This window comes from Phocoena sinus, chromosome 13 (assembly GCF_008692025.1).
Source record: "Phocoena sinus isolate mPhoSin1 chromosome 13, mPhoSin1.pri, whole genome shotgun sequence".
Taxonomy (NCBI): Eukaryota; Metazoa; Chordata; class Mammalia; order Artiodactyla; family Phocoenidae; genus Phocoena; species Phocoena sinus.
In genome coordinates, this window is record NC_045775.1 from 61062080 (window position 1) to 61080030 (window position 17951).

At 50.1% G+C, this 17951-nt stretch overlaps 1 protein-coding gene across 26 annotated transcripts in view; it reads left to right on the top strand.

Moving 5' to 3' along the window:
• DYSF (dysferlin) overlaps positions 1–17951 on the top strand; it is a 223366-nt gene that overhangs the window by 78540 nt on the left and 126875 nt on the right. For 17 of the 26 annotated variants that reach the window (XM_032652801.1, XM_032652812.1, XM_032652810.1 and 14 more), the window contains 8 exons: positions 1717–1785; positions 1913–1956; positions 5435–5517; positions 13048–13089; positions 14759–14874; positions 15400–15513; positions 16906–17083; positions 17644–17768. In XM_032652801.1, coding sequence (XP_032508692.1) covers positions 1717–1785; positions 1913–1956; positions 5435–5517; positions 13048–13089; positions 14759–14874; positions 15400–15513; positions 16906–17083; positions 17644–17768 — 771 coding nt within the window. The remainder of the gene's footprint in view (positions 1–1716; positions 1786–1912; positions 1957–5434; positions 5518–13047; positions 13090–14758; positions 14875–15399; positions 15514–16905; positions 17084–17643; positions 17769–17951) is intronic. The other 9 variants (XM_032652808.1, XM_032652817.1, XM_032652819.1 and 6 more) reach the window with 1 other exon arrangement.

Sequence of the window (17951 nt, forward strand, 5' to 3'; positions counted from 1 at the left end):
CATAAATTCTTACCTTTTACCCTTGTAACACAAATGGTTGCACATGACACTCACTGTTCTGCACCTTGCTTTTTTCACTTAATAATATAACTTGGAAGTTGTTTCATATCACAGAGCTCTTTCATTCTTCTAGGGCTACACAGTGCTCCATTCTGTGGATGGATCACACTTCATCTAATCTGTCCTCTGTTGGTGGACACATGGGTTGTTCCGCGTCCTCCCTAGTTGGAGCCATGCTGCAGTGAATCACCTCGTACACGTGTTATTCTGCACACGTGCAAGTCTTTCTGTAGGATACTTTCTAGAGGTAGAACTGGTAGGTCAGAGGGCATTTGCATTTGTAATTTTGAACGATAGTGGCCAATCGCCCTTTGGAGGGGTTGAGCTGTTCTCTTTTCCCACCAGCAAAATCCTAGCGTGCAGTTTTCCCATCGCCTTGCCAAGAGAGGGCTGTCAGGCTTTAGAGATTTTTGTGAATCTGATAGATGAGACATCGTATCTCATTCATTTTGTTTCTTTTATTATGAGGGAGATTAAGCATCTTTCTGTGTGCTTTACAGCCCTTTGTGTATCCATTCCTGAGAACTGTGTGTCCCACTTTGCCTTTTGTTCCATCTGATTGTCGGAGCTCTTCTTTCCTTACTCCTCTCTTTGCTCACACAAGGGCCAAATCCCGGCACCCATCCCTGCCCCCAGACTTTGCCTGGGCTCTTCTCACAGGGAGGAGGGGATGGTGGGCACAGGGGCTGGTACTGGGTGGATCAGGGAAGGAGACAAAGTCCTGGCCCCTAGGGAGGCCACACCCTCATTTGATGGAGGGCCCAAAGCCCCCAGTCTGGTCAGGTGCTCATTAGAAGAGAAAATGCATGTAAATTCTTCACACAATCAGGGCCCACAGTAAATGCTCTGAGGAAGGCTGCTCACTGTTTCCGTGTGTAGGACACACACACCTTCCAGGATCTGAAGCAGAGTCTTCACCTGCTGCCCTGTGTGGGTACAGGATGCCCTGGGCTGGCTAAGGGACCTGGTGTCTCCCTGGGGACGCCCAGGGCAGAGCAGAACACACAAGCCGCTGGTTTGGATCTGGTTTCCACCTCTGCTAGGTTTCTTGTTTGTGGAAAGCCCAGTCTTATGAGCAGGGCTGATTGGAGGCAGACTGTGGCTTATGAGGTTTGTGTCTTCCCTGCATTTTCCTCTCTCAGATGCAGGTGCATGGCCCCCTGCCCTGGCCCTCCAGCTCCCCTTTCCTCTCCTCCTCCCTCCATCTCTAATCTCCTGGGTTCACAGTCTTCCAAAAGGGCAGGTGATCTGGGCTGATGGGCAAAGGGGATTGCCTCAGACTCTAGGACTCCTGGGAAAGCTGGTCGGGACGCAGGGCCCCATATTTAGGGTCATGGCCATAATGGGAGGTGAGGGAGGAGAATTTCCAGCCAGAGGTATGAGATAAGGAAGAAGGGTTGTGACATTCAAACAATCTATTCCTCTTAACTCCCTCCACCGCATGCCCCATTGGGTCTGATCTACCATTGAGCTTTGTCTCTAGAAAGATTCCCTGTGTCTGAGCCCACTGCACCAGGCTCCATGGCCCCCAGGGCCTTCTGCCCAGCCCAAAACGTGGCCAGCATGGCAGAGAATGGCTGCTGGCTGGTGTGGTGGTCTCCGAGGGAGCCCGGAGTCCCCTCAAAGCTCCATCCACCTGTGCTCTGTGTCTTCTAGCTCTGCAGCAAGATCCTGGAGAAGACGGCCAACCCTCAGTGGAACCAGAGCATCACGGTGCCTGCCATGGTGAGCCTCACCCCCATGAGCCCACCCCAGGAGGCCTGGGCTCCCAGCCTACCCAGTTCCCGCCCGCATCCCAGACTTCTGCTTCTTCAGAAGGACCCCACCCAACCCGTCTCTCTTCCCTCCTTAGTTTCCCTCCATGTGTGAGAAAATGAGGATTCGTGTCATAGACTGGTGAGCTCTGCGTCCCGGGATCTTTAGAGGTGGCTGTTGTCAGGGGTCACTTGGTCCTTCGGTTTCCTTTTGTTCATTCTGAAAGAAGTGGGAGAGTCTGTTTCAGGTGAGGTAGTTTCCTCTGGGGGAGGCCAGAGAAGGAGAGGGTGTGGGCTGTTGGGAAGCTTACAGCCCTGCTCGAGGGCAGCCGGCGGGGGGCTGGAACAGCTCCAGGAACCAGAGATCCCTGAGGCCAGGAGGGGCCAGGAAGGCTTCCTGGAGGAGGTGAGGTTTTGGGAAGTTCAGGATGAAGGCATTCTAATGAAGAGAGGGTCATAAGCAGAGGCATGGAAGCTGGAAAGAGCAAAGCTTCCAGGAGGGTGGGCTGTGATGCTCCAAGTGTTGGTAGGATAAAACGGGTCTCCAGGCTGGGGAAGTGGGTCCGGTTACCCAAGCTGGGGATGCCACTGCCGGCTTGCAGCAGGGGTGGGCAAGAGTCACACGGTCATCTTAGAAAATGAGTATCTAACCCTTGCTGAGCGTCTATGTGCTCCAGGTCCTCCTCCCAGTGAGCGCTTTACATGCGTGTCTCACCTGACGCTCACCTCGACTCCAGGCACCGCCCGACCTTGCAGATGAGGGAGTAAGTTTGAATAGACTGAGTACCCTGTACGAAGTTGGGAAGCAGCCGAGGCCAGGCTCGAACAAGCCTGTGCTCCCTCCGCCCGTGCGCTTAACCACCGGGCCGTGCTGACCCCTCTGCGTTGAGCCTTCTCTCACGCCCGAGGGCTGTTAGGAGTCCCCACGCGCGATCTCCAGGACCTTCCCTACATCAGCCTTTCCCAAAAGAGAGAGTTGTCCTTTCTCTGCCCCCAAAAAGTCTTGGCTGTGCGGTTCCCGGCGTGTTGTCCTTTGGTCTCAGGCCCATGGCACCCCCAGCCAGGAGGATAATGAGAGACTAGGGAAAACCCCCAGGCCACAGAGCCATTAAAGTGTGCGCCAGGTCCCCAGCCCGAGAGAAGACAGCTTGGGAGAATTAGAGGAGAGGAAGGGAGTGCGAGGGGGGCGAGGAGGGAGAGGCCTCTGGGGCCCTGCCCGCCCGTATGCTCTGTGGGAGGTGCTTTGGGGGCAATGTGCTCTACACCCACAGAGCCATCCTTCCCCTCGCTGTGTGCGCGCGCGTGCGTGCACTGGGTGCGTGCCTGTGCGTGGCAGTGTGAGTGGATGCACGCGGGCGTGCGAGCGCAAGGGCGCCGTGTCCCCTGTGTTGTGGACGGCCTCGCCCGAGTCCGTGTGAGCCGTGTGAGGCATCGGCATACTGTACAATCCAAACACATTACCGAATCTGGTGGCTGCCTCTCTGGTTTAGGCTGAAGTGGCATTTTTATTGTGAGTCTATTTTCAGACTTGCTGTATTTTCCAAAAGCAACCCCAAGCCCCAAAACCCAACTCTTGGCCAGAAAGCATTCAGTTGCTGCAAGTTCCTATCCAGAAAAGTGCTTTCTTCCCAGAAAACTCAGATAAACTTGTGTTATTACCTGAATCCTAGAAATACGATATGGTCCATATGGCCTTTTCTCTGTAACTTAATCTTCCATTCAGTTCTCAAAGAATTTCTTTCATTAAAAGACAAAATCCCCCAAACTACCCCCTACCCCGCAAAAAAAACCTGACACAAAATCTCTCTCCTCCCATTCTCTTTCCCTTCTCACCAGATTCAAGTAAGACCAGAGGTGAGAAATCCTATTCCTCTCCAAGGGCTGGTCTTTTCTAGGGGTTGGTCATGAAGGCAGTTTAGAAGTGTCATCAACTGTCAATTATCTGGTATTGATAACCTTACTGTAAAATGTTTAAGGGAATTTTTACTTTCCAGTTCATCTTAACGTTATTCACCAGGAAAAGGGATACAGATCTGTGCTGACAATTCACTCTTCCTAATGTAGCCCCCGCCCTGAGAGAAAACTTTAAAGCTTAATCACCTCCCTGGGAAATACAGAGAGAAAGGAAGGGAGCAGCAGAGATCTGGTATCTCATGGCTTTAAGATTTAAAAGAAAAATGAAATTGCCATGCCCAGGCGGGTCTTTCACAATGGGGCGCGTGGGTGTCATCTCCTGAAGCCTCCTCTGGCCAAAGGATGCACAGCAGGGAGAGAGGGCCTACTGGGCCCCGAGAGGAGGGAAGATGCACATGGGGAACCTTCCGGAAGGAGATAGATCCTGCCCCATCCAGCGTTCCTCAGTCTCAGCACTATGACATTTTGGACCGGAAAAGTCTTTGCAGTGGGTGACTGGCCTGTGCATTGTAGGATGTTTGGCTGCAGCCGTGGCCTCTCTCTACCACTCCCCTCCATATCAAAAATGTTTCCAGACGTTGCCAAATGTCCTGGGGTCAAAATCACTGGATTGAGAACTCTAGGTCTAGCTTGGCAAGGAAGAAGCAGGTCGCTGCAGGCATAGGTCTGGTTTCCATGTCAGGCATCTTCTGCTCAAATCCCAGCTTTGCCAACCTGCCTACCTCAGCTTCTTCATCTGAAACTGGGGCTAATTGCAGAACCTGCCTCAGGGCCAACGTGAGGATTAAATGAGCCAAGTCACGTGACGGTGTTAGCACACTGCTTGGCTCTCAGGAGGAGTCCAATAAATGCTGACTATTACTGTATGTGGTTGTTAGGGGGGCAGGTGTGGGGCACAGAGGAAGAGTCTGCACAAGACAGTCAGTCCTCAAGCTGCTCCCCATGGTCCCTTATGCTGGCTGGGGAGGGGAGAGGCCTCCTTCTGGGAGGCAGGACAGGCTCCGTATTGTAGACAGAAGCCGCGTGGGCCACGGTGCGAGCACTGGACCTGGAGTCTGGACACCAGGGTTTCAGTTCTGGCTCTGCCCCTCCCTCCCAGGCTGACCTTGGACAAGGACCTTCTGGCTCTGAGCCTCAGTTTCTTCATCCATGCAAAAGAGATGTTAGTAAGAGTACCTGTTCCTTAAGGCTGCTGTGAGAATCCTTGGAGATAAGGGGGTTTAAAAGTGCTTTGTCACATACAGAATCAGATACAGAAAAGAGCTACGCATTAGCTACCATAAGCTAATTAAGACTGTGGCCTTGGAGGTAGTTTCTTCCTGGTCATCTGGTTTTCTCCTTGGTCCGGGTATGTCTTGGCTCCTAGAGCCTTGCTCTCCCTGGGCCTGGGGATCTGGCTCCCTGAGTGGCCTCCTGCTCCCCCGCCCTGCCTCCTGCCTCAGGTCTCCTCCCTTTCAGCCTACAGCTGTGCCCGCAGACCTCCAGCATGGCCGATGGGATGCTGATGGTTGGGGGGATGGACTGGGTCCCTCCTAGAGGAGTCTTGAGTGACACTTTCTTGCCTAGGATTACTAGGCCTCCATAACATACCCCGTGTGAAGACTGGGACCCCTAATGATGTATAACCGAGGTCGTTTCCTTCCTGGGTGGGCTGTGGCCTGTGATCCCCCTCCCCTGTTCACGCCCTTTCTGCCCCTTTGCTCTAGGGACCGCCTTACGCACAACGACATTGTGGCCACCACCTACCTGAGTATGTCGAAAATCTCTGCCTCTGGAGGAGAAATAGAAGGTACGTTCCACCTTTGTGCTGCCCTCTGGCCCCCTGTGCTCTCCCCTGTTCCACCCCTACTGTCTTGAGAGTTTGTAGAAAAGGGAAGATTATAAGGTCTTTCCTGCCCATTTCCAAGGGAGAAGGGCTCTGGCCAGTGAGAGAGATGGGTTTGCATTTAGGACTGGCCCACTTCGGATGGTGGGATACGCCACCGAATGGCATAGAGAGGATTCATTCCTGCAGATGATATGGGTGGCTGTGGCCACACCATCCACTGGGTTCTAGGCTGGCTGACTGTGTTCTAGCGCTTCTGTTTTGAAAAAGCTTTCATTGGCCTGTGAACAAGTAGTTCATGATCATTTTGTACAATTTAAAAGAGATAGTCTGAAAGAACAGTATAAAATTGTCACAAAATTATCCATAAGCCTACCCTCCCAGACAAGAGGTAAAGATTAACATTCTGGGACCTGTTTGTCTGTATGTATGTACATGAAAAACATTGCTTTGAAACAATTTTCCATTGTTTTGAAAATTGCTTTTTGTCACTTGGCAATACAACATAGATGTTTACTCATGTTATTAAGTATTCTTCTACAATATAATTTTAAATGAATACACACATTCCATTGTGTGAATACACCATAGTCCACATTAACTAAATGTGGAATAGTTAAGTGTTTTCTAATTTTTCCATGTTATAAACAGCAAACTTGATATTGAATATTTTTGTAGCTGAATCTTTATGTAATTCATGATTTTTCTTTTGCATAAATACCTAGAAGTGGAATTGCTGTGTTGAAAGATTCGAACATTTTAGGGACTTCCCTGGTGGTCCAGTGGCTAAGACTCCACGCTCCCAATGCAGGGGGCCCAAGGTTCAATCCCTTGTCAGGGAACTAGATCCCACATGCCACAACTAAGCCCTGGCCCAGCCAAATAAATTAAAAAAATAAATATTTTTAAAAGATTTGAACATTTTGAATCTTTTGGTATATATCAAAAGTGCCCTACAAAAAGACTGGACTAATTTATACTCTAATCACTCGAGCTTATTTTACTGCACCCTCATCAACAAAATGCAAAATAATGGTATTTAAAAAGAATTTTGTCAATTTGTTGGGTGAATTTCATTGTTGCCTTAATTTTATTTCATTGATGTCTGGTAAAGTTGACCGTTGTAAATTTTAAAATATTTTAATAATTATCTTACATTTACAAATTATATATATTTATATACTTTTAAATTAAATTAAATTAATTAAATTTACTGCTTTTTCTTGTCATGCCTTCCTTTTAAATATACTTTTAAATTTTAAATACTTTTAAATTTATATACTTTTAAATATATATTTATATACTTTTAAATTTATATACTTTTAAATTATATACTTTTAAATTTAAATTATATACTTTTAAATTTATTCCGTTGTAAATTGCCTATTCATGCTTTTGTCTGTATTTCTGATGGTATGCTTGTCTTTTTCTCATTGTGTTTTTAAGAGTTGTATATGTATGTGGAGGTTAATTTTCTCCCATCATATATGTTGTAAATAATTTTTGTCAGTCTTATTTTATCATTTAGTAGTTTTTAACATATGGAAATTAAAAAATTTTACACAGCTAAATATATTAATCTTTTCCTTAGTGAATTAGGAAAGGGTTTAACATTACTTTTTTCAAAATTGTTCTGTGGTGATACCAATGCTATATATTGAATAATCTTTTCCCTGCGTTTTGAATTGCCACTTTTATCCCATACTAAATTCCTAAATGTGTTCTTGGGCCTATTTCTTGATTTTCTATTATCTTTAATTGGTATGTCTGCTTATTACTTCTTAGGTTTTGGTATCTGGGCTATGCTGGCTCTGTAAAATTAATTGGAAAGATTTAAAGTCTTTTCTAACATCTGGAACAGTTTATATATCATAAGAATATAGTCTTTTGAGGGTTTGAAAGAATTCACCCATAAAACCATATGGGCTGGGTGCCCTTTTTGAGTGGGTGTTGCACTCGCTCTTTAAAACCTTTTCAGTTTCTCCTGTGATCATTGGTATTTTTAGTTTGTTACTTTTACCATAGTTAATTTTGATAATCTACATTTTCCTAGAAAAACATTCATTACGCTGAAGTCTTCTAATGTTTTTACTTATAGTGTTGTGTGGAGTAATCTTTTATAATTTAAACAATTCTCTCTACTTTCTTACTTCTAATGAAATATGTTTGAATTTTCCTTTTTCTTGACTAGGCTAGTTAGAAGTTTTTTTTTTCTCCCTACTTTATTGGACTTTTCAAAGAATCTGCTTTTGGATTTAGATATTAATTCTAATATTTTCTCATTTTTTATTCTCTCATCTTTCTACTCTTTAACTCTTTAGACGTATTTTGTTGTTTCCTTTTTAACTTTCTAGTTAACTTCTTGTGTTTATTTCCAATATTTCTAATTTAAATAATGGAAGTATGGTTTCTGCTCCATATGTCATGCTTTTGGCCTTCAGCAAACCCCAAGGTTATATTTATCTCTGTTTTTTACATTTAAATGTTTAATCTATTTTGAATTTATTTTGGTGTGTTTTCTGAGACTGATTTGATTCCTTTGTAGGTAATCTTTTCTTTTTTTTCTGACTAGATGCTGTTTGTAGGAATGTCTCTTTTTCCTTGCAGTTTAAAAAATACCTTTGATCTGTCTAGGTGCAGGACTCTTTTCCTTGAATTTTGTCTGAGACATAGAGAATCCTTAAATCTGAGTTGAGGGATGATTTCATTTACTCTTACATTGTTTACCTGAGCAGCTGAAGGCAGGGTGCGGGAGGGGTAAGAGGGGAGCTCTGGAAGCAGGCAGCTTGAGAGAGTTGCTCCAGTCTCCTCCCACCAGTCCCAGCCTTGTAAGGTTCTTGTAAGGATCCAGTGAGATTATAAATGTTACATTCTGGTACATAATAAACCCCAAAGTAATGTCTGTTGTTTAGTGTTGCTACGACTGGCTTTCTGCATCCCTAATCTGATTTTTCTTCCCACTGTACCAATTCTGCTTTTTACTGCTTCCCATGTGGTTTAAAATTGACTATTGCATTTTTAGTTTCTTGTCATGCCCTCCTTTCCCTCTGTCTTTCTTTTCCTTTTCCTCTTTGTTCTCTCCCTCAAGTTTTGTTTTGTTCCACAAAAACTATGTCTTCCTGCACTCTACCAAGGATTCCACATCGTGTTCTGAGAATTTCAGGTGAACACTCTCTTGAATCTTACAGATGCTATTTCCTCCCTGTTTCCCTATACTGGTTGGCCCCCTGTTTCCCCCCTCCCCCTTTATTTACTCTCACAAGATCTGGTCAGTGTTGGTGTCTTTCCACAGACAGGATGTGTAGGTCTCTGTCCACCCATCTTCTCAGATCTTTATCTGGAGGACAGGTTAGCATGCCCAGTTTCTGGAAGATTCCACCTAGCACTCTTGAAGTTGACCAATCCCTTCTAGATTCTCTGAAACATTAAAAAAAAAAAAAACACCTTTGAATTATAGAAAATTCAAACATACATAAAAGTAAAGAATTCTACAATGAACTCCCAGGTGCCCTCACTCAGCTTTAACATCTAGCTGCATTCTGTCATTCTGATTTCATCGTTGATACTTGTAATTGGTGGAATACACAAAAACTCCCTTCCAGAAGTCATTGCTATGTGGGCTCCTCCTGCCCCAGCCCCTCCCCCTCCCAACTGTGAGAACTGCTGGTCCCAGGATGCGGTGCTTCTTCTGTGATTGCTGTTCCGAGAGTTGGATGTAGAGGTAGAAGGATTGGAGGTGGGGGCAGTGTATCATGGGAGTGGGTGGGAGAGAGAGTATTCTAGGCTCCTCGTGGATCAGAACTCCCGGCATGGAAGGAACCTCTTCTCCAGTTTCCTGGCTGGTGCCATCCCTGTCTCTGAGTCCAAGGACAGACGCTGGTACAGCACAAAGTGACCTTCTGACTTTTTCAACAGCTGCCGTTTCATGAGGCTATAGCTGCGCCAGCCGTCAGCCACCTGAGGGAGAGTTTAGATCCCTGTGCCCCCATCAGTCTTCACGTCTGGTGGTGATGTTGACCTTGATCTTTTTCCGGGTCATCATGAATATTTGAATGGGAACGTGAGAAAGATGTTTATTTGGCCACTAGATGGCGCTCAGGCCATGGGCAGCCCCGCGTGGTTCAGGGACCACTGGCTCCCACAGATTGTTTTGGGCTTAAATGAGAATCTTCTTGCCACCAGCTAACCGGTTTTAGCTGTGCAGTTAAATAGCTTGATCTATGTAGCGATAAAAGAGTTAGACTTAACTGCTCAAACTGGAGCTGTTCTTCCCAAGCTCTCTCTAGGCCTGGAAGGTTAGCCCTTGCCTCTCTCCCTGCCAAGCTTTTCCCACTTGTCCTGAGGCCACCTCAGAATGTCACCCCAACTTTCAGATCTTTGTGTTTTTCTCCACACTGGGGTGTTCTAGAACATCTGGGTGATGCATGGCCCTTGATTTCCCCACTGCTCTCAAAACCCAGACTAAAGCAAACTGTAAAAATGGGTTCTTTCTCTATATTCCCTGGCCTCACAGTTCACCAGCTTATTTGATCCAACCAGGAGTTTTTGTTTTCGTGTTTTGTTTTTATTTCCAGCTAGGACAGGACCTAACACTAGCCTCTTAAGCACCTCTGCCCACAAGTTTGCCTGGGCACACTTAAGTATTCCTTGGACCCTGTGCTCCAAAACATTTAGTAAAAAACTGGTTTTTTAATAAGGAGTGCTTTTCTTAGAAGCTGCAGTACTTTCGAAAGGTAACAGGAACATGAGACCCATGAAACCTACACAGATTCTTTTATAACTTTGTACGTACGAAAATCGTGCTACATAAATAGCACTCAGGCAGTTTTTTCCACAGCTACGAAATCCAAAGTTCGTTTCTTTTTGTCTTTGGAACGTAGATGATGAGGATTTCCCAGCAGTTCTTGGTTTCTCCTCCTGCCTGGCGCGGGCTGGTGTCAGGCAGCCAAGCCGTGGGCGTGGGAGATGGGCTGAGAGGCAGAGGCAGCGGCAGGGCTGGCCGCAGGTAGTGGCCTCAGCTTCTCCAGGAGACGCGGGGTCCCGGGCTGGGAGGGCCTGCCCTCTGGCTTCCCCAGGTGAGGGAGCTGGGCTGGGCTGCTCAGGCTACAGAACTGGGAGCATTCATCTGTGTTTTGAGGCTTCCCCAGCCCCTATTCCTTGGGCTTAGGGAAAACACACCAGAACACTTGTGTTTTGGCAGAAGAGTGATGAGGATTAAATAGAGGCTTTGTCTTGGTTGGCTTCACTGGTGACGCTGCCCTTGACTTTATGAGCTGTCTGCAGACACAGGGGAAGGACCCAGGATGATCCTCAGCACCCGGAGACCTGGGACCCTGCCCCCAGATTAGGAGCCATTGGCCTCAGTTGTCAGCAGGGCCGTGTCTCAGCATGCCTTACACTGTGCCTGTTAGGTTTGCTGAACAAACGAATGAATGAGTGAGGGAATTAGTGAAAAGGCGTGGTTGGGAGCAAGGCTATTCTGCAGCCCCCTAACTCGGTCCTCCCAGCCACCAGAGGCACGTGTTGTTCAGATGGCTGGTAGGACAGGGGCCATCTGTGTCTGGGCTGGGCACTAGTTTGCAGCCAGGATTCAGAGTTGGTCTGTGGGTGGAAAGCCATGTCTGCTTCTGCAAGAAGCACGTGGGGGTCGGAACTATGACCTCGGCCTCATTAGCCCTAGATAACTGACCGGGCCTGTTTGTAATCATTTGGAAGGAGCTTAAAGTGGAATCTGTTTCCTTCCGGCGGGCCCTGGCCGTGCTCTCCTGGGGCTGCAGCTGTGCCCGTGGCGGTCCTCTGTGGTTGCTGAAACTCCCCTGCGACCAGAGGCCTCGCTCCCCCACTGATGAAAACCTATTCCTGTGGATATGAAAATGGCCATGAATTATGGTTTCTGCAGCTCTGACTTCTGCCAGCTGGCATTCCTAGCTGAGGCCTGCTGTGGAGAGCTGAGTGGGTGGGTCCCAGGGCCTCAGGTCCCCCAGAGCCTCACCTCACTGCCCTCCGTGCTGCCCTCTGGGCTCACTTGGTCAGCCCTGTCCTCGAATCTAGGCTCCACGTTCCCTCTTCTCTTCCCCACACTCTTTCTTTCTGTGTCTCTCCTCATTCTTCCGTCACAATGTTTTACTCAGCTCTTGGCCCTTAACTCTGATCATGGAGCTATAGGAAAATAGCAATAGGTATTGTTTTTTGAAGGAGACCAATAGGTAAATGTGATCAATGAATGAAAATAATTTAGGGTTTCACCAAACACAACCCCAGGTCAATCAGGACCCCAGACTTGGCTACACTTAGATGGTTGGAGGAGGAGACAGGGAAGGTCAGAGTGTGGGAAGAGGCAGAATCGGAGAGGACCGTGGAAGGAGACCGAGGGCTGCCTACTCTTTTGGGGGCATCTTGTACCTGCCTATAAGCGAGGGATGGATTCCAAGAGGCCGAAAGTATGCCAGAGCATATCCTTTCTTGCTTCTCTTATTTCTAGACACTCCTCACCAGCATTTAGAGTATAGCCAAGAGTAGAACCTTTAGCTAATGGAGGGCGCCTGGCACTGTGATTCATTTGAAACGGCAGGTGTCAAAAGCCAGATCCCAGTGCCTGCTGTTGTGAAAATGCAACACGGTGCCCTCAGTGGTGATACTGGAAATAACCACTAGGTGGAGATCTTGTGCCTTGAAATGCTTCCACTCAGGGCAGTCAACCTGCCTGTGGCAGGGACCGCTGGGTGTGCCTCATTGCCTAGCTCTGGCCCTTTCACGTTTCCCCCACCCTTTCTTTGCATCTGTACTTTGTTTTCCTCACTTATCTGGGTATAATATGGAAAAGCACATTTTCTTTATTGTGTTATTTCTTTTTTTAACATTAATTAATTAATTTATTTATTTTCGGCTGTGTTGGGTCTTCGTTGCAGTGCGCGGGCTTCATTGCGGTGGCTCCTCTTGTGAGGAAGCACAGGCTCTAGTCACGTGGGCTTCAGCAGTTGTGGCACGTGGGCTCAGTAGCTGTGGCTCGTGGGCTCTAGAGCGCAGGCTCAGCAGTTGTGGCGCACGGGCCTAGTTTCTCCGCAGCACGTGGGATCTTCCCGGAGCAGGGATCGAACCCGTGTCCCCTGCATTGGCGGGCTGATTCTTAACCACTGCACCACCAGGGAAGTCCGTGTGTTATTTCTGGAATGTATTGAGTCAAGTTTCTGGTCCAATTTCCAATTGGCAAACAGAACTCACAGCCATGTAGGCAGACACCGGTGGGGAGAGACCCGAGCGCTCACGAGGGCACTGGGGCTATGTCTGGCTGAGGGGGTGCGCTGTTGACTTAGTGTGTGATAAATTCGCAGCGGGGCTGGGGTTGGGGCCTCGGGCCACATCTGTCTCCCCGTCCAGGAGCTGCGTTTCCATCTGTCTGTCTGCCAGCTGTCCATCCACATGCCCCATTCACCTAATCGGTCCTCCACCCAGCCATGCCCATCCTAACCCCTTTTCCATTTCTTTACACTTCAGAGGAGTCTGCAGGTGTGGTCACGCCTCCTCCAGCCACAGACCGTATGTGCTTTCACCTCCAGGATGTCAAGGGTGTGGGCCTTGAGGTTTTTGCTGGAGGGGCAAGGGCGCTGGTTGCCGGGGAATTTTTTGATTTGCCTGAGGTGGGATTGAGATTCCCCACCACAATCCCAGTTTACCTTCGGCTGTTACCTCTCAAACGTGGTTGAGTATGTAAATCGCTTGGACTGCTTTAAAGGCAATTCCCTCCCACTCTCTAAACCCCTTCCAGAATCTGCTGGGCCCTGGAGCTCAAAAGAGTTTAGTTCTTCAGCAGGGAAGGGGTAGAGCAGGCAGGGGAGTACATGATGAGGCAGGGGCAGTGTAAGTCCTCTTGGAGCCCAGGAGGAGGAGGCCAGGGTGAGTTGAAAACTCCTGAAGTTGAAATTTACAAGGTAAATTATAATCGAGGTGATCAGTACAGATAATTAGTAATGCTCACAACAGTTCCATCAGGCCTCCCACCCCTGTCCCAAATGCCAGAGCCCAGCATGTGCTGGGGACTGGAGGAGGAGTGATGCTGGGTGCAGGGCTCTGGGGGAGGCATGCTCCTGTCTTCTAGTTGGTAATATCTTACTCCTCAGGGTTGGGCTCAAGCCCCGGAGCTCACGCCCAGGGTCTGAGCGCTCAGAGTTTGCAGTCAGTCCTTGGGTCTGGCTCAAGTACTTCCTTGCTGAGGCCATTTATTTTGTGCCTACCTTGCCCCACCCATGATCTTATGGATTGGAGCATCCCAGATGGTACCTGCTCCTGGGCCCACCTCCCACCTTTGCCATTCTGGAAATGACCTCTTCCTTCCTCTGGAAGGGGCACCCTGGCTTTTCAAGATTCTCAGAATCTGGCCAGTGAAGTCCCGTCCTGGGAAACTTGGCTGTCAGTTGGAAAGTCATGACATTAACAAAAGAGAGCCTCCAAAAAAGGATGGAAGTGATGTGGAGAAAAGATCTTCCCTCATCCCTAGTGTCGTTCTCGAACTCTCCTCCAACTTGCTCCACTGAAATATCGTTCTTTGCACAATGTAGGGAAGGGGAGGGATGCCAGGATGAGTCAAGGCTGTTAGATGGTCTGTCTCAACTTCATAAGGACACAAGGGTGGAGGAGACACGTGCCTGGGGGCTGCCCTGTGTGTGAGGTGGCATCAAGCTGGGCCCCCTCCCTGGCACCTGAGAGGTGGAGTCTCTGGTCACCAGGCTCCTGGGCCTCCTTTGTGCCTCCCCGCAGGCCAGATGGCCTGAGACACAGATGGAACTGCAGGATGAGGAGGGCATGCAGGACAGGGTATGGCCTGAGAGGGGCAGGGCAGGGGAGGCCCCTGAGCCCCAGCTTTGCACGCTGGCTGAGTGCACGCGCTTTGAGGTTAGACCATGTTGGGCCGTGCCTCTTTGTAGTCGCGTATTCCTGCGCACCTCTTGGCGTCAGTTTCCTCGTCTGTAAAATGAGACTAACAAAATCCATGCACATCTCCACATCACAGCATGGTGGTGAGGATTAAAGGGACGTACGGGAGACAGCTCTCATGGGTGTCACTATCCTTTATACATTTATGGGGGCTGCATCCCATGCATGTGCGGGGAACTGAGGGCTGGGGATGGTCTCCGGCCCGAAGGTGGCTGGGTGGAGTGCTAGAAATCTCGGCTGGGCGGCCCCTCTGATCCTCACCTGTGTCTCCCAGTGGATGACCATCTGGGCTTCCTCCCCACCTTCGGGCCCTGCTATGTCAACCTCTACGGCAGCCCCAGGGAGTTCACTGGCTTCCCGGACCCCTATGCAGAGCTCAACACGGGCAAGGTGAGTCAGACAGGAACCCACAGCCCCCAGATCCCCAGGCCTGCATACAGGGTCTTCCCCCCTGGCCTGGGCAGTATCTGCAGTTGGCCTGGACTCCAAGGGCCTGACGGGACTTGAGTGGGCCCAGGGTCTGGCAGCCACCCCCTCAGAGAACCCTTCTTCCACCTGACCCCCTCCTGGCCCCTCCTTCCCTCCCGCTCCCTTCCCTTTGCCTCTCCTTCAGGGCCAGCCTGACCCACCCCCTCCCCTCGCCCCACTAATTTTCCTGGCCTCTGGGGGCCCAGCCTCCATCTGTCTCAGGTTTCATTCTCCCTGGCTAGGTTGGACTCTGGTGCTGACCATCAGGGTGGCATGTCCCATGAACTCTCTGGGCCACCGTTTCCTCACCTGCAGAGTGATGGGGTGTGACTCAGGGCCCTTCTGGTTGCCGGGGAGGTGACTGACCCCAGGGCCAGACCAGGCTCCTTTCCTTCCCCTCCTCCCCTCCATCGACCCTGCTCCTGGTGACCCAGCCTCACCTCTCAGGGGGAAGGTGTGGCCTACCGAGGCCGGCTTCTGCTCTCCCTGGAGACCAAGCTGGTGGAGCACAGCGAACAGAAGGTGGAAGATCTCCCTGCCGATGACATCCTTCGGGTGGAGGTAAGGGGCGTGGCCCTGGGAGGGGCCAAGGGGGCGTTGGCCAAGTGGGGCTGGCGGAGGAGGGCTCAGTTCCACGCTCACTCATGTGCCTTCACACCTCTGGGCCTCAGAGTAACCCAACACCTACCCTGCCTCCCTAAGGAATGTTCAGAGGCTCAAAGAAATATAAATGAAGGTTTTTAAAGTCTAGAGCTCAATGCACAATGAGAGGCTATTTTGTTAATAATAATAATGTAAGAATAGCTAACCCTTTAATCACTGACTGTGTCACACTCTATGCTGGTGACAGTCTTTTTTTTTTTTTTTACATCTTTATTGGAGTATAATTGCTTTACAATGGTGTGTTAGTTTCTGCTTTATAACAAAGTGAATCCGTTATACATATACATATGTTCCCATATCTCTTCCCTCTTGCGTCTCTCTCCCTCCCACCCTCCCTAGCTGGTGACATTCTTGATGTCATTGAGTCCTCCCAGCCCCTCTAGGTGGCTGCTATGAGTATCTCCATTTTACAGATGAGGAGACTGAGGCTCAAATGTGGCAGGGCAGCAAGTGGTAAAGCTGGGCCTTGTGTCCAGGAGACAGCTGTATGGAGTCCTCACGGTGGTGTACACTTTCAGACTCTGTAGTCAGTGCTGGTTTGAGTTCTGACTCGACCGCCTATCTGTTGTATCAGTTTCCCTACGTGTAAAGTGGGGGTAATAATTATACTCGCCTCATGAGATGGTTGTGAGAATTAAAGTAATTCATACCTGCATGCAGGAAGCACTCAGTAAGTGTTAGCTGTTAGCACTGTGAACATTATCTAAAAACCCAGCCGTATAATCCCTCTACTCTCTGCCTTCCACAAAGGGGATCGTAAAGTCATCTTGGTTCAGGCTGGGGTGTGTGGCTGAGTGCCTGCCATGTCCTCAGCCCTGTGCCCGATGCCCAGAGGGGACAATGGTATTCATTCATCCCACGCACGTGGCAGCGTGCGCTGCTGCAGAGCTGGCTGGCATGGTGGAGAGCCTCAGTGGTGCAGGGTGGGGGCTCTGGGTGGGGGCATGGTGGCTTAGAGCCTTCGGCCCCTTCTGGACAGCAGATGCGGGAGCAGGCTCCCCGGGGTGGCGGTGCCATCGCTGTTTGTTTGGATTAAGGAGCAGCATGACCTTGGAGGCATGGACCTTATTAGAGGAACGTGGCCAAACACACAGGCCTGGAATGTGTTTGCTCAGTTACTAACCAAATCTGGGCTGTGTGGCAGAGCTGGACCACTTGCCACCCATCCGTCCAGCCAGGATTTATTGGGTGCCAGGCATGGCCAGGGCCTGCGAGACACGTGACCCCTCCCCATGCTGGTGTCTTCCTCCCTCCTCCCCCTGACCCCGCTGCTGCCCTCTCTGCCCCCAGAAATACCTCCGGAGGCGCAAATACTCGCTCTTTGCCACCTTCTACTCGGCCACCATGCTGCAGGACGTTGACGACGCAGTCCAGTTTGAGGTCAGCATCGGGAACTACGGGAACAAGTTCGACACGACCTGCCTGCCACTGGCCTCCACCACCCAGTACAGCCGGGCGGTCTTTGATGGTAAGGCCAGAGACCACGCGCCTGGCTGGGACCCAGACCACTGAGCCCTAAATCCTGCCCCCTGGGGAAAGCTGCTGGAGGCTCGCCCAAAGGCTCTGGCCCTGGGCACACCTGTTTGGGGGACCCCCTGGTTTGCTTCCCCCCCCCCACCCCACCCCCGTGCCGCCTTCCCCTGCTTATCTCCAGGTGCATCCCTACTGGGACCCATAGATTGGGTTCTCGAAACCAGCAGTGCTCAGCATTGATCCTGACTTGTGGCGATCGGTTATCGCATGGTGGCTGCGGGCTTGGCATAGAGATTTCGGAGAGTGTGGGATTCCCAGGGCCCTTCTAACAGCCCCTCGGTTTTGATGTGTTAAGGAGCCCTCATGAGGGTGGCGGCTGCCTGTCCCACGTGGGAAGGGAACTCTGGCACCTCGTCTGGGCACTGGGGGATACTGGCCGAGCCACGGCTGTCCACGGGAGTTCTCAGTGGGGGAGCAGGTGCTCGCCTCCATCCTCCCCTCGGTCCCCGCACCACTCCGCTCCCGGCTCAGCACCAGGCCCTTGGGTCCTTCCAGGATGCCACTACTACTACTTACCCTGGGGCAACGTGAAGCCCGTGGTGGTGCTGTCATCCTACTGGGAGGACGTCAGCCACAGAGTCGAGGCCCAGAACCAGCTGCTTTGGATCGCTGACCAGCTGGTGAGTGGAAGCCGGCCCCACCCACGGTAACCTGTGCACGCACCCCTGGTGGGTGTCTTCAGACCTGCTTCCGTGGGTGCTAAGCCTGCAGACCTCATGATGACTGGGGTCCCCTGAAACCTGACCAGGCCGGGCTTGTCATCCTGTCCTGCCTACTGGGAATAGAGGAGAGGGAGGGAGCGC